Genomic DNA, 23628 nt, shown 5'->3' with positions numbered 1-23628 from the left:
TATGTATTCGACTAAAGTTGTTTACACACACACACCCTTGATACATCTATCATGGCCCAGGTTTACTAGTCACCATTTTATTGATAGATGTCTTAAAGTGGATTGGACTCTTGCCTTGGGTTTAAACTTGAACCTACTGACTATTTAGATTCCTTCAAACTTTCAGTTTCTGTGATTCTGAGCATTTAGGAAGGAAAAAAGCCATCAAAAAATTCAATATGGACAAATTAAGGGAAAACAATTATGTCAAGCCAAACGTCTTTTTTTCCTTTAATGACACCACCATGATGATGCCTTAAAACAGTGGTTCTCAAACTTTCAATCCCAGGACCCTGTTACAGTCTTTAAAGTTATTGAGGACCTCAGTGACCTTTTCTTTACATGGATGGTGCAGATACAGGAGAATAACCAAGTACCCTGTTTAATAAGGATCTCAAATGATGAATTGAAACCTGCAAAATTGAGGTTCACAAAAATCTACCTTCAGGATAAGAGAGCTGTAGCTTGACAGAAATTCATTTAAAGAAGACGCAGAGTTTTAGAACTTTCCCCTAAGTCCTGTATAGTCAATGATATGACTCAGTAATAATGAAGGTTTAGGCTTAATAACACATTTCATTCATCATATTTAAGACACTGCCTTTTGAAGGAAATATTAACAAGCTACAATGCCCTGTGGAGGAGACTGGAAAGTAAAAGGTCTAAAACAGTTGCTGTATGGAAAACAGTTGAAGAAACTAATCAATGCCACACTGTGTACTTGGAAAAATTACTGAAGTTGCTTAGCCACTACTGCTACTTAGAGGGGTCACACTGCTCAGAAGAGATGAGCCTCACAAATTAGGAAGCATAAAGTGATCCAGGTGATATTAAAGCAGTGGTCAAAGTTAGAAAATGTGAATGAAATGAATCTTTCATTCATCCAAGAGGAAAGGTGTTCAGCTTTTACCTGGAAACTTTCTAGCAGTGAGATATCCTCTCTTGGGAAGACAAGAGGTCTAAGAGCGTCATTCATCATAAGATATTTCGGTTTGAACCCGAAAGTGACCAGGTGGATGTTATAAACTACACTGGGGATAGAATACAATAGAAGAGATACCCTTTAAAATTTGTCTAACCACAGTTTTCCCATGAAAGAGTTCAGGTCGCAGAAGAAGGCATTATTAGTACTTAAAAATTCTTTAATTTAAATGCCAAGTATTCTGTGAACTAGCCCATCCTTCTTGATAATTAGAGGCCCTATTTTTGGTAAATGAGCATAAAAGCTGCTAAAATAGACATTAGTGGGTTATTGTTTGTGTGTATGTGTGTGTTCCTCTCCCCTCTCCCCTCTCTTCCTTCATTTTTCCAATCTTGAGTCAGATGACACAGTAGAAGCCAATAAAAAGAAGACCTAGAACTAAAGAAAAAACATTACAAGATGGTAAGAGAAGGAAGAAGCATTTTTAGAGTTCGCAAATGCTTGCTTATAATGAGATGCTGCAAGTTTGTTTACCACTTCCTGATATTTGGCCATAAAGCTTGCTTTGTCCTGCCAGTGGAAATAAACAACAGTCTTTGCTTTCTCTACTTTTTCTCAATCAACCCACTGGGCTTCATGTAAGCTTAGCTCCTTAAGAGTTTGTACAACTATTGGGGACTTAAAATTTCAGCATTCTCTTATAAATCGAAACACAGTAAATTAAAAGAGAATTTATATTGCAAAACAAATAAGGGATAATTGAATTACAAGATAAAATTTAACTTTAAAAGCACTTTGTAATACTGATATGTTCTTTCAATATCAAACTTCTTTAAAGCATTTTTTATTACTTAGCAGAAATGCTTCAGGTTTACCTTAAAGAACTTAAAACTTAGGAACTCTTTCCAGTTAAATACAAATCAGAAGTTACTGTCAAATGTAGCTGAAATTATTGAATAAGGGTAAATTAAAATAGGAATTACTTGCAAAAAAAAGTAATTTGCAAACAACTTTTCCCTCAGGAATATAATGTGTCTTTTGCGTGAAGTGAGGTCTCTGTAAAACAGAAAGTGTGTATATGTCCATGCTACTCCCTCACTTGGTCCCAGCTTACCCTTCCCCCTCCCTGTGTCCTCAAGTCCATTCTCTATGTCTGCGTCTTTATTCCGGTCCTGCCCCTATACACTACCAAATGTAAAATAGATAGCTAGTGGGAAGCAGCCTCATAGCACAGGGAGATCAGCTCGGTGCTTTGTGACCACCTAGAGGGGTGGGATAGGGAGGGTGGGAGGGAGACGCAAGAAGGAGATATGAGGATATATGTATACATATAGCTGATTCACGTTGTTACACAGCAGCAACTAACACACCATTGGAAAGCAATTATACTCCAATAAAGATGCTAAAACAAAAACAAAAACAAAAACAGAACGTGAAGGCATCTGAAATACACATTCAGATTGTCTATAGAAAGGCCAGGACCAATTCAGAAAGAAAATGCCTAGAATTCTGCTTGGTGTTACAATGCATGGGGGTTAAGGTAACAAACTGCCTCCGGCCTCTTTCAGGGGCAACAGAACAAACCAAAATTGTCTCCAGGGATGGAAATCGAGAGAATGATGTAGCAGGCCTGAGTGTAGAGGAAGAAACAGGGCAAGTGTTTTTTCTAATGTTTGCCTTGGGCAAGATTTTTTTTTTATTATTTTCTACTAAATATGAAATACTATCTCTTTGTTTTACAAACTGTTATTTTGGTTTAGGCTCCTTCTGTGGGGGGAAATAAAATGCAGCATATGCAAGAAAATTATCTAACGTTGGGTGTGGAGAGAGGCATGAGCGTTGGGTGGCAGAGGAAAGGAGGATAGCTGAAGTAACACTATGGAGCTACGAAGATTGAACAACTCTGCACCTCCCTGTGGGACAATGTGATAAAGAGATTGATGTGCGGTTAACACATGCTTGTTCCAAATGGCCCGTGGAAATCAGGTCTAAGACCTTTAAAGAAATCAGGTTATGTTTCTGCTTTGTACATAGGTTCATTTGTGCCATCTTTTAGATTCCACAGATAAGTGATAGCATACGGTAGGTGTCTCTCTCTTGCTGACTTCCTTCACTTAGTATGATCATCTCTAGTTGCATCCATGTTGCTGCAAATGGCATTATTTTGTTCTTTTTTTATGGCTGACTGAGTCACTTTGCTGCACAGCAGAGATTGCCACACCATTGTAGATCAACTCTACTTCTATTAAAAAAAAAAAAGAAAGAAAGAAAAGAGCCAGGTTATGGTGTTCACTCCCCAAGCCTGGTTGCTATTGGGGTTGGGGGCATCGTGACAGAAGGAAGAGGAGCGCAGGTTGACCTGGGCTGCTATGTGAGCAACTGAGGCGGAACAAACAAAAGTCTGCTCTGAGAATAGAGAAGGCAGCGCGCACTGGGGCAGCTGAAGTCGACGATGGCTCTTCACAAGTTAATGTGTACGGCTGAGTAATAGTCCACTGTGTACATGGGCCACATCTCCTTTATCCATTCGTCTGTCGATGGACGCTCAGGTGGCTTCCATGTCCTGGTAGTGAGGTGGGTGGACCCAGAGACTGTCATACGGAGTGGGGTAAGTCAGAAAGAACAACACATACCGTAGGCTAACGCGTATGTATGGAATCTAAAGAAAGAAAACATGGTTCTGAAGAACCTAGGGGCAGGACAGGAATAAAGACGCAGACATAGAGCACGGACTTGAGGACGCGGGGAGAATAACATGGACATGTATACACTACTAGGTGTAAAATAGATAGCTAGTGGGAAGCAGCTGCATAGCACAGGGAGATCAGCTCGGTGCTTTGTGACCACCATAGGGAGGGTGGGAGGGAGACGCAAGAGGGAGGAGATATGGGGATACATGTATAGGTATAGCTGATTCACTTTGCTATACAGCAGAAACTAACACACCATTGTAAAGCAATTATACTGCAATAAAGATGTTAAGAAAATAATTATTCAGATTAAAAAAAAAGTTAATGTGTAGCAAACTAATAACAAGTTCATATTAGGGCCAAGGCTAAGAATCAGTTGCTAAATGGGGCCGATACATGTATCACTATCGGCGTAAGAGAAAAGCAGAGCTTATTAATGGTAGGAATCTGTATCCCTCCCCACTGTATTTGTTATGCCTGTTTACATGGAGGCATATCCCCGTAGGTTCGTATGGTCTTAAAAATCTGTACCTGAAGCTTTGTGTTTATTGCTGTCCAAGCATGTAACACCAAATTACCGCTGAGTAAGAGTATATTGTGAAGGCAAAGCAAAGCAGCACCTGGATTGTTAGCCTCAGAACACCTGGCTTTGTAATAAAAGGAAATGTATGACACGAGAGTCCATGGTAAGCTGGTGAGGATGTGTTCTGAGTTGACTTGGTGTGTTTGGATTCATCTCCCCCTGAATCTCCTGTTGATGAGACTTGTCTTGGAGCTGAGCGTGCTCTGTTTCCTAGGAACTGAGCGAGTTAAAGAATGACCTCCCAGGAAGTTTGGTATATTGATGTGTAAGCAATTTATCTTCTTGCCTTTCCCTTCCCAATTTACAGCCTTCTGTGACTGGTTTATAGGAGTGTTCAAAAGATGTGATTAGCTTTACTTGCAAGAAACTTGCGAGGGGTTTCAGGGCAATGACGTGTCAGCTATGAGCTCATTCAGCTAATCTGAAGGAAAACTTTTAGAGCAGGAAGGAGCCAGATTCAGAGGTGCTGACTTGTGAAACATGGTGGGAAGTGCATTCCTAGCTGAAAGAGCTGAAACTCCGGCTTCCTAATCATGTGAGGGAAAAGTGATGACGAGCAAAAGGGAAAAAGCTAAACAACAACAAAACATGCGCTCATTTGCACCATCCATGCCAGAGGCCCTTCTTTCTCATCAAAATTAGGAAAGCAATTGATATGGTTGTATGCAGTGATTAGAGGGAAAACGGCTGGCAGTCTGTGACTAGAGTATGCAGAGTGGAAGGGAGAGACGGACAAGTTTGATTAGGAACCACGTGAGCAGCACACAGTCGGGGGTAGAGCAGCGAGGGCTAGACTTGAAATTCACTGCTGATTAAAAGTAAGGCAGGTCTGTGAGCTCAGACTCAGTGAGAATGGTTTCATTTCATTAATTCATTCGCTTATTCATTGTGGCTCTGTAGAGCATCTGTTAAGTGCAAGGCACTCTGGGGAGCACAGTCATAACTATTGTGTCCTCACTGAGTGTTCCAGTTACTAGGGTTGCAAAACAAATTACCCCAACACTTAATGGTGGAAGACAACTATACATGATGCTAGTGGATTATCTGTGTCTCTGCATCATGGCGTCTGGAAGTCTGAGCTGGAAGATTTGAATCCTGGTAGCTGGAATCATCTAAAGCTTGGTTACTCATTTGTCTGACGGTTGATAGGGTTGGTGGTGGCTGTCAGCTGAGACTTTAAGCTGGGGGATTGGCCAAAACTCCTATACCTGGTCTCTTCATGTGGTCAGAGCTTCCTCACAATATGGTGGCCAGGTTCTGAAGGTGAGTGCCAGAGAGGGTGAGCCAGGCAGAAGCTCTATCTCTTTTCTGATGTAGCCTCAGAAGTCACAGATAGCATCAAGTCTGCTGTACTCCATTGGCCAGGCCCTCCGTGAACCCTGTCAAAATTCAGACGGAGACAACATCAACCCCAAATCTCGGTGGAGGAATGAAAGCCACAATCAGTGAAAAGGAGATATGTATGTGTGTGTGTATGTATATGTGCATATGTAAAATCATCTTTGGAAAAATGCAATCTGCCACTCCTGAGAGTGAAAGAAAAAAAATTACCACAGCACAAAGCAAAACATGATGTTTTATTTGTGATTATTTTATAAGTGATGGCCCAAAGAATCATACAATTCAAAATATACTAGTAAAAAATAACACCTGAACGCTGTTTTCTAAACTTGAATCACCTGCATGTCATTTCCACTATTTTTACTATTACCATCTATATTATTGTTTTCTTAATTTTTCTTGAAATTGACCCATTTTTTATTGAAGTATAGTTGATGTACAGTATTGTAAGTTACAGGTGTACAATATAGTGAGACACGATTTTTAAAGCTTATACTCCATTTAGAGTTATTATAAAACATTGGCTATATTCCCGGTGTTGTACAATATATTCATGTAGCTTATTTTATACCTATTAGTTTGTACCTCATAGTGCCCTCCTCCTGTCATGCCCCTCCCCTCTTCCCTCTCCCCACTGGTAACCATTAGTCTGTTCTATATATCTGCGAGTCTGCTGCTTTGTTGTTATAGTCAATAATTTGTTGTATTTTTTAGATTCCACATGTAAATGGTATCATAGAGTATTTGTCTTTCTCTGTCTGACTTATTTCGCTTAGCATAACGCCCTCAAAGTCTATCCATGTTGCTGCAAATGGCAAAATTTCCTTCTTTTTTATGGCTGAGTAATATTTCTATATATATATATATATATATATATATATATATATATATACACACACACATACATCACATCTTCTTTATCCATTCATCTATTGATGGACATTTAAGTTGCTTCTGTATCTTGGCAGTTGTAAATAATGACCCAGGTTTTTATTAACTCAAATTTGTTTTAAAAGCAATCTAGGTATTACTACAGAAAATAGAATGTATTTTTGCCGTAATTTATTTGTCATAAGATAAAGGTAACCTTAAATATAAAAAAGGTAAAACAGAGCAGTTATTATATGCTAGATGAAAATTCTGCTTTCCAATGACAGTTCCGAGGCTGAAGGAAGCCCTCTCTTTGTCAAAGATCTTGTTAGCAGGTGTTAGAAAGATGTTAAATCACACTCATACAAAATCAAGGCTCTCCCCTTCACATAATCTGAGAGATTGAAAGAGAAGTCAAAGAGAATGATCCCTAGTGAGGTCAGTGATATTTAAGGCCAGGTCTGTGGACTGTCCAACATCCTTTAGAGAACTACTTATATTAAAATCCTGATCCAGAATGCAAACACTGATCCAGAATGATAAAGATTATAGCTAGTTAAGCTTTCATTTAGCCTCAGCCAAGTCCCTGGGATCTATGAGGCAGACCGGCATCTAGCACAGTTGATGCTTGTTGATGAATGAATGTATTTGTAACCTGCCATTGGTCAGAGGCTGGGTCCTTTGCACCTTTGTGTTTCGTTTTGTTTCATAAGCCTCCCCGAAAGATCCAGTGAGCAATAAATGACTCCGGCTAGTTGGCTTCTACATGAAGTCTAGCTACACTCATTATCTTATTACCATTCCCCACATGCTGGTGGAATTGACTTTTTCCTTACCTACTGTGCATAACTAATTCCTAGACTTTACAGGACCACCCTAAATCCAGAGCTCTCAGGAGCTATTCTTATGTAGGTATCTAAATCCTATAACATTCGTTCCTAAAATAATTATTAGCACCTGCTGGGGCCAGTTATCCTAGGTCCTAGAGATATCAGAGGACAGGGAGAAATGGACACTTTCTTGTGATACAGAGAAAGGCCACTTGGGGGCAGCTGTTTCACCCCTAAAATTTAGTCAATTGCTTAGCAACCTAATTGTCTTGTTGTTAGAGTAGTCATCAGAAAACACTACTTCCTGGGGACTTCTCCCAGTAGAGAGAACCTGAGAATAGGTGTAGTTTTCATGGCCTTCTCCACCTGGACCTTTTCTTTCTGGCTTTCAGGGGCATGGGGAAGGTCTGCAAAGGCTCAGAGGAAGACAAGAGTCAGATATTTATCTTCAGGGAATCCAGCCTGTAGCCTTTACCACACTATAGGACTTCTAACAGCAGCGCCTTTCTAGGCATGGGGCTGGCATTAACAGATCTTCTTTTCCTTCTTTATTTATAGTCGGCTACGGTGAAGCTGTCAAAACCAGTGGCTCTGTGGACTCAGCAGGATGTCTGCAAGTGGTTGAAGAAACATTGTCCGAATCAGTATCAGATCTACAGTGAGTCATTCAAACAGCATGACATAACTGGTAAAGTATGCAGTATCCGAAATATTTCACTCCCTCTCCCTCTTCCCATCTCAATGGCCTTTCCCACACCCTTAAAATGAAAAAGCATCTCCCTGCTGAAATTGTCTGGCATGGTGGGTTTACTTTAAAAGGAACGATAAATTCCAGATCCAGGCACGCCATGCTGCTTAACAAGCATAAGTGGTTATTACAGGGAACCATGGATTTTGAATGTCTAGTATAAAAGTATGTGGTAATCAGGGTAAGGGGTTGGGGGATCCTAGAGAAAATAAGAGTGTGGCAGTCCTAGAGTAAAGAAAGGGAGGAGATCCTTCAAATTAATTTGATTACAGGGTCCATAGGTAGATGTTTTAAGAAGAAAAGATTTCTAAATAGGAAAATTCTGGACTGAATATAATAATACTAACTCACTGCCCCTGAGATGAATACCCTCAAAGCACAAATTAAGACTCCCTTTAAATCAGCGGGCTTCGAGTATTATATGTGGAAGTCGAGAAGCGCTTGGCAGCAGGGAATATGACAGCATAATGAACTGTAAAAGTCTGTAGGATCGTGTCTCTCAATTGGAGAATGGAGTGGGTAAGAGGGAGCGGATAGGTCCACGGTGGGAGCCCATCAGAGTAAGGGGGTCTTTTGCAGACCTCGCCTGCCCACCTGCCCTGAGATTCTGCTTGATTGTGGGTACCATTCCTCCCACCCTCCTCTTTTGCAAACCTTATAATGAAAGATAGGATGGAGGAGCATGCTCTGTGCACCAAAACTGTGCTTCAAGGTGGGAAAAAGTGTTGAGAAGATCTGATTCCAGTCCAGATTCTTCTTTTTTCTAAGTGAAAACTGACCCTCTAGTGGGAAAGGGACTTGCTCTCGAGTAGCTCAGCACGCCTGACGCCAAGCCCTTTCCAGACTCATACTTTGCATCTTCAGAAATGCTAACCTCTCTATATTCACTCCCGTCACTTTGAAAAGGGTCACGTCAAGCAGAAAGCTTTATTTTTGCAGTTCAATTCTTACCCTGTAGCTTCAAGATCTGGGGCAGATCGTACCTCCTTAGAGCAGGACTAGATGGGTGGTTTTCAAAGTGCGTTCCGTGGAGCCCTTGGTTGCACTAGAGGCTGCCAGAGGGACATGCTTTGGGTTGAGATGGGTGTGTCTGTTTCACATATTCAAATTGCACAGAAAACTTGATTTGGAAAAAAAGGCTTCTAATATTAAATAACATTTTTTTTTAATTTTATTTTTATTTATTTATTTGGTTGCATTGGGTCTTCGTTGCTGCACACAGGCTTTCTCCAGTTGCATCGAGCGGGGGCTACTCTTAGTTGCGGTGCGCGGGCTTCTCGTTGCGGTGGTTTCTCTTGTTGCAGAGCTCAGGCTTTAGGCACACGGGCTTCAGTAGTTGTGATACGTGGGCTCAGTAGTTGTGGCTCGTGGGCTCTAGAGCGCAGGCTCAGTAGTTGTGCGCAGGCTTAGTTGCTCCACGGCATGTGGGATCTTCCTGGACCAGAGATCGAACCCGTGTCCCCTGCACTGGCAGGCGGATTCTTAACCACTGCGCCACCAGGGAAGTCTCTAAATAACATTTAAATAACGCTGAGCTAGATTATCAGAGATTCCTGATGACCAAGTTAGTAATGTTTAAATATGTAAGGAACACACAGGTGTAGCTCAAAGTGAGGTAACAGAGAGTGAAAGCCTCCTAACTTAAGCATAGAAATGGTCCTTAATATACTTCTTTTCTCCTCTGAACTGGAGGTAATGGCCCATTTGGATGAAATTCCTGAAATCCTGAAAGCAGTGTCAGAACTTAGCTTAGATTCCAAGCGTCTAGATTCTTTTTCTTAGTCCCTCGCTTAAGGATATAAGAAAATCCCATACAGGATCAGTTATTCCACCCCTAAAATTTATCAACCAGTTAGTAACCATTTGGCTGATTATGGTAACCTTCATGAGATAATGTCTGTTTCTTAATGCTTGTGTGATAGTAATGGCAAAACCTTTGTCATGATCTTATTAGAAAGTAGTGTTATCTTTTGTTAGGCGTGGGAATTCTGTGATACCCTTGAGGGAAGGGTAAGCATTTATAATGGTTTTGAAAAGGATGAGCATTACACCCCCCTCAGAAATAAAGATCTCATGCTTCAATGCTTATGGAGTAAATGGTACCACTTCCTAAGGCTTTCTGCTAAGTGGCCTTGTGTTGCAAACAGCTGTCATATTGCTTTTGGTGGCATACTTGGTCTCCACAAACACCTCTGGTATTGGTAAATCGCAACCTTCTTGAGATCTTGGACAAGCTGCTTAACCTAGACAAGTTATTCAACCTCACTTCTTCATCTTCAAAATGGAGATGATAATAATAACGATGCCTGTCTCAGAGAGTCATTGTGAAGATTAAATGAAATGATATAAACAAACCACTAAGTTAATCATTTATTGACACCTTCTACATACTAGCACTGTGCTGTTCTTCATGTCGAAATTCATCTGGAGGTGTCTAAAATCATACTGTTACTTCATTCTGAGGGCAGCCTGTTTTCCGGCAAGAAAAGAAAGCAGGGGATTATTTGGGGACTTAGGAGAGAATGATTTCAGGTTAACATTTGACACACACATCTTTCAGACCTTCACCTATTCAAGGCCTCAGAAGACCACTTTTGTCTCCTGTTTCTCTCCAAGGGTGAATGTAAACTACCCAAATGATCACAAGTGCCAAGTGGCCCGAAGATAGCTTTCAGGACTGAAGCCAGCCCTGTGATGCTGGCGGCTGCAGGAATCCTAGTACCCTTGTAGGCTCTGATAAACTGGGCAAAGAGGATTGTGCAAAATCAAGACGTGATGGCAGAGAGAGCCTCAGCAGCCCATGCAGACAGTAGAGTGTCTTAGAGTGAGGGCCGGGAGGGGGTTACAAGTGCCAGGTCAAAGCCCAGACTTGCAGCTTAGCTCTGTGATTCTGTGAAGGTGACTTGGTGTACTCCCGCTTTCTTTACCTGTAAAGAGGAGATGATAATAGTACCCGCCTCAGAGTGTTGCTGTGAGAGTAGTTCACGGTCACAGTAAGCAGGCAGTGAATGTTAGCTGCTGCTGTTTTCCTAAGTGCTGCTGCGCTTTCTATGAAAACAAACCACACACATAAACACTGATGAATTCATCCATCTTTATTATCCTGAAAATTATAATGAGCACCTAAGGATGGGGGTTGGGATCTGGGCTGGTAAGTATCCTGTGCTTATCGGCAAGGCCGCAATAAAAATGTCCATATGTCTCTTATTTATGCTTAGATTCTCCTGAGTACTGCTGTTCATTTATGTGTCTTAAAGCAAGGGTCTCCAATATCATGCTCATCAGGGAAGCATGTTATATCTCTGTAACACATAAACAATCCCTTAATTTAGAGGCGCGTGGGACCATGGCGATAAATAAAAAAGACATATTGAATGGAAAGAAGAATCAGGAAGAAAAAAAAGATGGGCTTTCTGATTACAGACCTGAGGCAAATCCTCCTCCTCCCACCCGCCCCTGTTCTCCACCCCTCGACCTCTGACAAGTAATAACTGTGCAACATCACACAAGCTAGTTTCAAGTCAGTGATATGAGAATAATATTTATCTTAAAGGGTTGTTGGAAAGGTTAAAGGGGATGATGCATGTGAAGGGTTTAGCTTTACGCCTGATACATAGTAGACATCCGTTTAGCAAGTATTTACAGAGCATCTACCCTGTACCAGGTTTGGGGAATACAGCAATAAATAAAATGGTCAGTGATCTGTGTAGGGAAAAAATTGTGCCTCCATAGAAAACTGTGCATCCTCAATAGCACATCATTTCGGGTTGTCTAATTCTGATTCTACAAAGCTGTTCTACAACTCTGTAAGTTGTAGGTAAGTGATAGCAGTATAAAATAATTCTTGTGTGTAGATGTGTAAATTCTGTCCCACGGAGGTTCAGTTGACTTCCCAATCCACTGTGGAAAAGGTGAGTCTTGTCTCCCACTTACACATTCATTTCACTCCTGCTGATCTAAACATGTGTCGGCTCTTTGGAGTCTCCTTTGAGTTGGTTGTAACATCTTATCAGTTGCCACAAAATCTTAAACATGTGTTTATTTTTGTATGTGATGAGAGTCATGATTTTAACTTTTTTGAAAGGTATCCTTTTACCTTGGTAGTTGTTTCATCTTTTTTTAATTGGTTTCAACCAACAATTCCACTATATTAACATCTTTCTGATGCCTTTGTTTAAAATACATTATATTCTAAACAAACTCCCCCCCTCCGCCATCCAGTTTCTCCAAAGTCTAAGGAAACTTAAGGTATGTTTTAACACACCAGTATTCAAAACCTTGTGCAAATTTCCTATTAGAATTTCTGAGAATTTCATTGTGTCCAGAAGGCACCTGCTATTTTATGGCAGATGAGTTAAATCAGAAGAGACTCTACTAGTGGTGACTCCCTGCAGAAGCGCTCTTAACAGGCATAAGATGGTTAGAACACCTGAGAGGCATTAGGATAGATAGATTTAAATCATCAGATTAGGCTTGAAGGAAAGAAATTTGTCTATTTTCCTGTGCTTGCAGGATTCTTTCCCCAGCTTTCTGAGGCCGGGCTTGGAATGCTGATGAGGAAGCTCTGCTGGGACCAGGTGTAATCTCACAGGCAACGTTCGGATTCTTTTTTATGCACAGTTAAGAATCTTTTCAGGTTTGAGGCAGTTTCAGCCCCTGGCTGTGCCTGGTATTCTTCCTGTGGTGGCTGCTAAAATCAACTCATTTCCTTCAGCATCAAGCCTTTCTTTCCTCTGTAAAGGGTTCTTTCCCCTCCCAACTTTAAAGACTTATCTTCCTGGGTGAGGCAGTCAGAGCTCCTCAGAATACAAAGTGTATCTTTAGAAGCTATTTTGAATGTGTAAAAGGTTTCCACGTGGCCTGCTTCGTGGAACACAGGTGGGAATCCTTTAGATGTCTGCAGGAATAAATACTTACCCTGTGAATGTCCCCTGCAGGTGGTCAGTATTGGCTTGTCACATTTCTCATTGGTCTCCTACAAAATCAGTGAATACTTCTGGTTCTTTCTGTGCTTCAGACACTGCCCATTTGTACCTCTTTCCCCTTTTCAAAATATTCCGCTGGGATGTAGCACCCTGAAATTTGGCAGTTCTGCTTATGCTATTGAATAAAGGGGAAACCTCTTTATCTTTTTCAGACCTGTGGATTGTGGGCTCTGTGCATTTGCTAACATTTACCCTTCTGCTATTGTCTTCCTAGTCTTTTATCACGGTTAGAATTACCCATGGAGGTCAGTGGGGTGTGTAGTAAACAAGTGTCCAAAGAAGTGGAGTAATTATTTTATGTGCTATACCTGTGAGAACACTACTTTGTGGAACCCAGTATAGCCCAATAAAATGTGGGCTTGTTGAACTACCACAGTGCTTCATCTGCGCATTTTCTTGTCTTTATTGGTTTTCCCTCTGGATAGCGTGTTCTACTTTTGTATATCTTTGTATTTTGTTACATTTCTCTTTTGTATGAACTGCTCTACATTTTTTATTGAATCTCGAGCAGCATTTTGTATCTGCATAGTAAAGTTTTGATATCATCAGGGCATGAGTTTCCCACATATTAATTTTCCAATAACAGCATTTATTCTTCATTTTTAACACCCTTTGATAGAAAGCTTACTAACTTCACCTCTATACTCCTCAGCATTCTTAAACCTAGGATGCTGAATTTGGTTGTTTTGATGATTCAGGATAATAGATTTCTGAATGTTGGAAGTGACTTCAGATGTCATCTGAGGTTTTATGGGGTCAGTTTAAAAATACGCCTTTCAATGAGAAGTATGAATGGAGATCAGAATATCAGCTTCATTCCCGATAAAGCTTTTTTGGAGAATATCCTTTAGGTCTTCAGATGAATTGATTTGCTAAGAATATTTTCCCTCTAAATCAGGTATTCTGGTCACTGGCACAGCTGGGAAGTGCCCCTCTAACCGCCTGGGAGAAAGCAGACTGCATCAGGCACACAGGTCACAAGACAGGACAGAACATGAGGCTGGGCTGGGCAAACCCGTTTCCTGCTTCCAAGGGCACCAAACAGAGGGGAGGAGAGAGGCCAGGAGCGTTAGTCAGGGCAGTTCTTCCATGAAGGAATAGGGTGGGGAACGAGTGTCCCCCTACCACTTCAATCAGATGTCTCCCCACGTGTCCTTTCCAACATCCCTGCTAGATGGCCAGACAGCCTTTGCTCAGACACCTCCAGGGATGAGCATTTCATGATTTTTAAAAGCAAACTGTTGTTTTTGTTTGTTTGTTTTGGTCCAAGATTTTGGATGACGGTGGCAGTTACAGTGCTTGGTTTTCCTTGCTCCCTCCTACTCTGAGCTGCAGGGCTCTCAAATGCCATGCTTTCTTCTACCATCCTCAAACCCACCCTTTTACCTGAATAATTCCAGCTTCCTTTCGGGCTTTAGTTCAGATACTACCTCCTGCAAAAGCCTTTCTTACTCCTCCTCACCTGGATTAAGTAACCCATCCTGTAGCTCCCAGGATAAGCCCTGTGATAAAACTTGTCCCATGAAGTTGATAGTTGAAAAATTTAATGATTAGAAAGTTCTGCTGAGGTTTTACTGAAACCCACCCCTAGATCCTGTTTAGGTTCCTGGGTTATAGAAACCTTTGCAGAAGAAAACCCTTCATGACGGCCCCCCAGTACAGATTCACGTGCCAGGCCTCCATGGAGCCATGATGCCTTCCCCCAGCCTTTTCTTCATCCCAGTGGCCTGTTGAGTGGCTCTCCCAACATGCTTTCTCCCAATTCCTTTCTTCATCGCTAGTAAAGGTCTGGTTTCTGCTACGCTGAAAAGTTACACGCTGTTTGATGGGATTTCCCTAAAACTATTTACCCTCTACCCATCTGTCTTCTCCTGCCTCTTGTTTCAGAAAGCACGCTCTTATTCCCTTCTACCAACAACCGTTTCTGCCTCTGCTTTAACCAGACGTCCCCTATATCCTCTGGATATTTGCTTCCTCAGTTACAGTCATCCTCTCATCTTCAGTCTAGCTACACTGGCTACCTCCTTTCTCTCTAAATACAGTTGACCCCTGAACGAAGTGGATTTGATATACACAGGTCCACTTACACGCAGATATTTTTCAATGGAAAATGCAATAGGGCTACATGGTTCATTGAATCCGCGGATGCAGAGGAACCATGGATACGGAGGGCTGACAATACTGCAGGCGGATTAACCCCCTCGTTTTTCGAGGGTCAACTGTAGCTTCATTTTAGCCCCTTGACCAATCCCTTTCTATTCATTTCATTTATTTGTTAAATCATAATTAATTCATTTGTTTGATAAAATTTATGTGACCACTACCACATGCCAGGCAGAACACTGTACCCAACAGCTTCAGAATGTATGTACTTCCCAGTTCAGGGGACTTACTCACCACGATGTACTGTACGCCAGGGCACAAATCAGTCTCAGTAAATTTGAAAAAACTGAAGTGGCACAGGGTACACTCTCTGACCGAAACAGAATTAAATTAGAAATCATTACCAAGAAGATCCCCCAAATATTTAGAAACTTAATGCACATCCATGTAACCAGATGGGAGAGGGGAAAAAAAAAATCGCAAGAGAAACTAAAACATATTTTGAACTGAATGATAGTAGAAACATTAATATTTCAAATGTTTGTGTGGTACAGCTACAGAACTTAGAGGAAAATTATAGCATGAAATGCCTGTATTAGAAAAGAAAGAAGAAAGAGTTGAAATTGATTAATTAAAATTTTACCTTAAGAAGTTAGAGAAGGAAGAATACTAATCTCAAAGAGCTGAAATTAGTAAGACAGAAAACGTACAGGCAATAAAGAAAATTAACAAAGGTAAAGCTGATTCTTTGAAAAGATCGACAAAAATTGATAAATGTCTAGATAGCCTGAATGAGGGAAAAAAAGAGCATCAAGTGAGAAATTGGGGATATCACTAAGTTTTCTACATTCATTAAAAGAGCAGAAAATATTATGAACAGGTTTATGCCCACATACTTAACAACTGAGATGAAATGGACTAATTCCTTAAAAACTATAACTTACCAATATCTGACTCAAGAAAGCTAGAAAATTTAAATAGCCATGGATCTCTTAATCAGTTAAACTTTTAATCAGAACTTCCCATAAAGAAAGCTTCAAGCACAGAAGCCTTTTTCCAATGAATTAAAACAGTCGAGAATTAGCAACCAAACTTTCACAAATTCTTTCAGAAAATAGAGAAAGGGGGAGCACTTCCAAACTCATTTTATGAGACCACACTAACCCTGATACCAACACCTGACAAAGATATTACAAGAATGGTATGGTACAGACCAATATCCTTCATGAACATAAACCTACAAACCTTGACAAAATACAAGCAGGTTGAATCTCACAATAGACAAAAAGGATATTACATCATGGTCATGTGTGCATAGGAATGTAAAGTTGATTCCATTTTTGAAAATCGATGTGATTCGTCATGTTAAAAGTAAATGAAGAAAGTCATATGATCATCTCATTAGATGCAGAAGGCTTCTGATTTCAGCTCTGATATGTAAAGAGCTTGGATGTCATCACTCTGATCCTTACCACAAGAAAAAGCTGGACACAGTGAGTTTCCTGGTAGTCTGGTGGTTAGGGCTCCACGCTCTCGCTGCCGAGGGGTTCAATCCCTGGTTGGGGAACTAAGATCCCACAAGCTGCGCGGTGCAGCCAAAAAAAAAAAAACAAAACTGGACAAACTGAGACCAGTGGGGTGTCTTTTTTTTTTTTTTTTGGACCCATCAGAGAGCTGATGTCATAATGCAAATCACCCCCCTGAAATCTGGAGAATAGGGCACATGCAGGAGATACAGAACCCCAAAGACCTGCTTAGCTGGACCAGAGACAGACCAATAATAATGGACAAAATAGTTGGACACTTCACAAGGAAGGTAAAAGAATGGCCAATAAGCACATGAAAATATGCCCAGCAATATTAAGTCATCAGGAAAATGCAAATACAACCCAGTGAGATATCACTTTACACCCAGTAGAATGGCTGAAATTCAAAGGATTGGCAATACCAAGTGTTGCTGAAGATGTAGAGCAACTGGATCTCTTGTACACTGTTGTTGTGAGTAAATATGGTGCCACCAGATGCAGAAACTAAATTTCTTACACAGTTAATCACACACTTATTAGATGATCTGCCGTTCTGCTCTGAGATATTTACTCAAGAGAATCGGAAACATATGTTCATAAAAATTCCAGTCCACTCATATCCAAAAGAGCCTTACTCAGACAAAAATTTTAAACAACCCTTAGGTCCATCAAGAGTAGAATGGGTAAAACAAAGTGTGCTGTATTCACACCAGAAACAATGCAGAACAATACAAAGGAACCAACTACTGATGCATATGACAACATGAATGAATGTCACGTTGTACTCAGAGAAAGAAGTTAGAAAGAAAAGAACACACACAGTGTGATTCCAATCATATGAAATTCTAAAACAACAAAATTAACTTACAGTGATGGCAGTGAGATCAGTGGTTACTTGCGGGGGTGTGTGTGGTGGGGTACTAGAAGGGAGATTGATATAAAGAGGAGCAACAGAACTTTCTGTGCTGATGAAAATGCTTCGTATCTTTGTCACAGTTATCTATTTGGCACCTCAAATCTGTGAAATTTATTGTAAGCAAGTTATATCTCAAAGCTGGTTTTTACAAGCTTGTGTGCTTTCCAGATTTTCTAAAATGGACATACTGTTTTTAAAAGGAAAAAGTGAAAATGTCATCCTGCGTCTTTCCATACTAGCTATAGGATCATTTAGGTTAAAGGTAGTTAGGTGAATAGATAGAGTTTTCTATTCATTTATCTATAATATATAGTTATAGATAATGAGATTGAGTTTGAAAATCCACTTTATGCATTTTTCACTGGAAGAATAATCAGATACCAGAACATTCTTATAAAGAAAGGTATAGGGCTTCCCTGGTGGCGCAGTGGTTGAGAATCTGCCTGCTAATGCAGGGGACACGAGTTCGAGCCCTGGTCTGGGAAGATACCACATGCCACGGAGCAGCTGGGCCCGTGAGCCACAACTGCTGAGCCTGCGCGTCTGGAGCCTGTGCCCCGCAACGGGAGGGGCCGCGATAGTGAAGGGCCCGCGCACCGCGATGAAGAGCGGCCCCCGCTTGCCGCAGCTAGAGAAAGCCCTCGCATGAACCGAAGACCCAACACAGCCAAAAATAAATAAATAAATAAATAAAGTAACTATAAAACAATCGAATTCATGCTCTGCAATTCAGTTTAAAAAAAATAAAAATAAAAATAAATAAAAAAAAAAAAAAAAAAGAAAGGTATAGTTTACCAGTTGTTGGAAGATGTACTGCTGAGGAAAGGAGAACAGTTCTCTTGTCTTATTGAGATTCTGCTCGTCTGAGCCTACACCTGTGCGTCCAAGATACTTGTATTTCACAGATGAGTTAAATTTCAGAAGATATTCATTGCCATAGCATACAGTTGGCCCTTTTATATTTTACTCATTAATAGCTTTTTCAATTAAAAACTACTCTCACCACCATTTTATAAACCAAAGGAATTTTAACCAAAAAAAGACCAAAAAACAAAAAACCCTCATGGTTTAAAAATGGAGTACATTTCACTTTAAGAAAAACATACATTGTTTTTATTTCTCCCATTTTCATCACAGATCAGTGCCACTTTGTTAAGTTAGTTAAGGAAACTACTGCTCTTGGGGACATTTATTCATATTCTAAATACATCATTTATTTAATATTAGAGATGGTATGTGGCAGGATAAGAATGGAAGTTGTCACCAAATGAACTATGTGTTGTTTCACATATCAGAACAAGAACAGAAGGAATATACTTTTTTTAACCAGCAGCATAGTGTTAAATACACCTCATACACTGCTCTTGTATCACCTACTGACTGCTCTCTGTAGAATTATTATAATCAAGCCTCCTCTCACAGGTGGGGAGGGTTGCTATGGTTACCAGTTTTCTCTTGGATGACCCTCCCCTCCTCTCATCACCTTTATAGGTTTTATAGTGTGGGAAACACACTAAAGGAAAAGGCTTGCCTAGGTCCCACGGCCAGGAAATGGGGAGCTGGGGTCAGGAGCTAGCTTTCTAAACCCTTGTCCCAGTGCCTCTCTCACTTACAAGATACCCTTTGCCCAGCCAGCACCAGATAGCAGACCCACACCAAAGGCTTCTGAGACCTGAGAAATGCCAGTGCCAGCCAGAAGGAATCGCCTTACCAAAGTTGTAACCCTGGAGCAGTCCTGCTTTAGAAAACCCCTGACATCTTGAATAATGCCAGTTGTTTCCTGGAGGTTTTCTATGTGCTCTGCTGAGAGGCTCTGCTGAGAACTGTCTGCCTGTCGAGTACCTAGAACTGTCTGGAACCATTCAATGTTAGCAAATTGTAGCTCTCAATCTTGTAAGCTGTTACAGGTGAGGAAGCAAGGCCCAGACTTCAGTGGGCGACTCAAGCTGAGCGCTTAACATCAACAGGACCTACCACACAGGCTTGTTGGGAGGTGAAAGGAGTTAAAACATACTTAGAACAGTGCCAGGTACATTGTAGGGGCTCAATAAATGTTGCCTGTCACCCTCATTATTGGTCTGTGTTTAGTAAGTGAGAAGCATTTAATGAGGACCACCATGGGCCCTGCACCGTGCTCAACGCAGTGAGATAGAAAAGCAAGACACCACTGGTTCCATGGTGTCGGACCAGAAGGCACCTCCTCCTGTCTCCTGTTATTCACATGAGTAAACAGAGGCCCAGAGCTAAACTGAGCTGTGCAAGGGCACACAAGTTCCTGGATTACCAGGAACTGTTAAAAGCTAAGTCACATTGCTATGGGACAACAGGAGACCCATTCTTAGGGAGAGTCCAGCAGGTTGCCTGGCTTAGAAGTAATCAGAGTAGGGGCCCGAAACGGTCAAGACTCCCTCTTAGTGAGCGTGTTTTTCCACTCCCAATTCCAGGAGCAGAGTGAAGGTTTTATAGCCACCAATTCAATCTCATACTTCCTTACTTTCAACCAGATCCAGCTTTTCCTTCTCTTCCCCCTCTTTATTCCACCTTTCCAGTTCCCTGTGAGAATGTCACATTATACTAAATCAAATTTGACCAAAGGTCTAGCTTCCTTTGCTCCTGACTTTGAACACTGAGCTTTTTACCCTGTCAGAGAAATTAAGTCAATGAAGCACAACCCGTCCTGAGAAGTCCCTGTTTGCTTTTCAGCTTCTGCATCAATTTGATTCCTTTTCTCCTGATGGTTTTGTTAATTACTCTGTTTGGTTTTGCTTTTTACTTTGCGTGTTTTTAGAACATGCTAAAGTCAGATTGTAAAATTGGAGATCCCCTCCCCTTGGTTTTGCTCCCAATCCCTGTTTGAAAGTTACTATACTGTGTACTCCCTTCCTGTCGAGTCAGGTCTCCCATCCATCCGCACAGAGCCCAGGCTGTATGCGCAGAGCCTCTATTGCTGCGTGCTTTTGGGGGATTGGAAATGAGCCCTTTTAGAGGCCATCTGCTAAGTGGACCGATGACTCTCCTCCTTCAGACAGCATTGTTTATGTTGATGCGCGTGAGGCTGTGCATTAACAGAGGGAACTGAAGCCCACACACGGGATTGATTCTCTTTAAGAGCCTGTGGCACTGTTTGCATGAAATACTATTGTCCTCAAGAGGTCTTGGCCAGTGTCCTTCTAGGCCATTTGTGTGTGGACTCTCATGTTCCTCATTCAGAGTTCCACTAGATATGTTTTCCAATTCCCATAGTTATTTTAGGGTGACGTGGCTGTTAAGTGTTTAATGGCTCCTGACGAGCTTCATATCTTGGAAAGTTATGAAAGATGAGAGAAAGCAGGGGTGTGGAGACCTGTGATGGAGTCCCCTCCGCTGATGAGTCCCCCTGGCCAAGTCTAACCTCTCTGAGCCTCAGTTTCCCTTTCTCTAAAATAAAATTATGATAATGTGCCTTACAAAGTTGGTATCAGTTACTGTTGTTGGTGGTGGTCTATAACTGTGTGGACTCCATACAAAGGTTTGTAAGAAGCAGAGCATAGAAATTACTTTGCAGATGGTTAAGAATGATACAAATGTATATATGTGTGTGTGTATATGCATATATATACATGTGTATGTGTAGTTCTTGTTTTACTGTTTAAGAGTATCTCAGTTCTCTAATTAGGGCCCTAAAAACTATCAACTTCAATTTCCCCAGCCCACCAAAATTTTGCTTTGCCCCATGCCTTTTTTTTTTTTTTTTTTTTAATTTATTTATTTATTTATTTATTTTTGGCTGTGTTGGGTCTTCGTTTCTGTGTGCGGGCTTTCTCCAGTTGCGGCGAGCGGGGGCCACTCTTCATTGCGATGCGCGCGGGCCTCTCACTGTCGCGGCCTCTCCCGTTGCAGAGCACAGGCTCCAGACGCGCAGGCTCAGTAGTTGTGGCCCACGGGCCTAGTTGCTCCACGGCATGTGGGATCTTCCCAGACCAGGGCTCGAACCCGTGTCCCCTGCATTGGCAGGCAGATTCTTAACCGCTGCGCCACCAGGGAAGCCCTGCCCCATGCCTTTTTGAGTAGTACTAATTATTGCAAATAAATATCAACTTATCTCCCAAACAGGTACTTAGCATCAAATACTCCCAAGACATTTCTCTAGTAACTCAGAGCATAAAGAATTCAGAAGATTTGATTCTTGATAATTAAGAAAATTACATGATGTTAGGGAAAACCATATATTATTAAAAATATTTGGGTGTTTTCATGCCAGGCACTCCAGTAAGTATTTTGCATACATTTTTGTCTTCACAATAACCCCATACGGTAATATTATTCCTATTTCACAAATGAGAAATATGAGACTCAGAAAACTTAGGTATCTTGTCTTATGTCATACAAGGCTGAAAGTGTCAAAGTCAAGGATTTTTCCAGGGCCATCTGAATCCAAAGCTCATGTTTTGACTATGAAAGATAGCATCATACAGGTACAGGTGAGTGATACACAAAGGAAGGTTGGGGTAAATACCAAAGAGGACTTGAGAAGGAACTCTTATCTATGAGTCTGGTTTATTAGGAAATCTGCTTGGAGGAGGCTGAATTCGTGTACAATTTTAGAAGAGAGAGTCCCTGAAATATCAAATTGTATTTACATATTTTGTTTGATCCTGATAGAATTTTTTAAAATTATTTATTTATTTATTATTTTTGGCCGCGTTGAGTCTTCATTGCTGCACGCAAGCTTTCTCTAGTAGTGGCGAGCCAGGGCTACTCTTCATAGCAGTGCGCAGGCTTCTCATTGTGGTGGCTTCTTTTGTTGTGGAGCACAGGCTCTAGGCATGCGGGCTTCAATAGTTGTGACGCGTGGGCTTCAGTAGTTGTGGCGCACAGCATAGTGCGTAGGCGTAGTAGTTGCTCCGCAGCATGTGGGATCTTCCTGGACCAGGGCTCAAACCCGCGTCCCCTGCATTGGCAGGTGGATTCTTAACCACTGCGCCACCAGGGAAGTCCCTGATAGAATTTTAAAAGAAAATATAACAGCTTCCGAGCCACGAACCTCACCACTCCCTGTTGCCTCAGACCATGCCTCTTTTTACGCTGTGTTAGACCTGCCTGAGCCTGAAAGCATTTGGGTTCTGAATCCTGAGGAGGGAACAGTGAAGGAGGTGGAGATAGATCAGAGGGATAGATCGAGAGCTCCATTGGAGAAGGCCTGAGTGTCAGGTTGAAGAAATTAGATTTTCCTCTCTTGAGTGTCATTCAACACCCATCAGTGATAAAGCATTTTTCTAGATGAGTGAAGTGATAAGCTCAAAGCAGTCTTGGAAAAAAATCAAATGTGCAGATGAGACATCACCAATGCATGAATTGTTGGCCCAGGTGGATTCTGAAGCTTTTTCCCTTTCCCAGTCACCAAAGGTGGTTCCATGCCTAACTCCCTTTCCACAAAGCCCCCATCCCTCTCATTACTCTAAGAGTAGAGATCAGTAGTGATGAATTGTCTCAACATCCCTCCCTGCAATATTATCTGCGTTCTTACCCCTCCTTCACTGTTTCCTTTATGTCTCTGAGGGAAAAAAAAATCTCTGTGCCAAATCCAGTGCCCTAACCATACTCTTCTCCCTGCCCACCTACCCTGCCTCCTCCCACACCAGAATTTTATTCATCTGTTTTTCCCTTTCTTCTGGGTTTAGACTTTTTGCCTCCACTTTTGCATTTCAGTTTGAAAACATGCTGTATCCTGTCTACATCCCCTCCTCACTATTCTTACTCGCATCTCTGTGGCCTAGGTTTTCCGTCTTTCTCCTACGCAATCTCCCATGATCCAACTTTATGGCTCTCTAGGAAATCATTCTTTTGTCATTTTAAACCAGACTCAACCAGGTCACTTCCTGCATTTAAAAAAAATGAAATATGTGTGTATGTATATATGTGTGTATATGTAGATGTATGTATGTGTATATGTATCTGTGTATATAAATAAAACCTACTGGATGAAGCCCAGATTCTTAAGCTTGGCATAATCATTCCTCATCTTCATTTTAGCCGTTCCTTGTATCCATCCTATTCCAAAACCGCAGCAGACCACTCTCGTTCTTGTCCCAATAT

At 41.3% G+C, this 23628-nt stretch overlaps 1 protein-coding gene across 1 annotated transcript in view; it reads left to right on the top strand.

Moving 5' to 3' along the window:
- The window catches only part of SAMD12 (sterile alpha motif domain containing 12), a 411525-nt gene that overhangs the window by 177003 nt on the left and 210894 nt on the right, over positions 1 to 23628 (top strand). Inside the window, exon 3 of the mRNA XM_068525945.1 lies at positions 7834 to 7963. Coding sequence (XP_068382046.1) covers positions 7834 to 7963 — 130 coding nt within the window. The remainder of the gene's footprint in view (positions 1 to 7833; positions 7964 to 23628) is intronic.

Source organism: Eschrichtius robustus, chromosome 17 (genome assembly GCF_028021215.1).
Source record: "Eschrichtius robustus isolate mEscRob2 chromosome 17, mEscRob2.pri, whole genome shotgun sequence".
Classification (NCBI taxonomy): Eukaryota; Metazoa; Chordata; class Mammalia; order Artiodactyla; family Eschrichtiidae; genus Eschrichtius; species Eschrichtius robustus.
The sequence above is the reverse complement of the archived record's forward strand: the minus strand, read 5'-3'. Positions and strand labels throughout refer to the sequence as shown.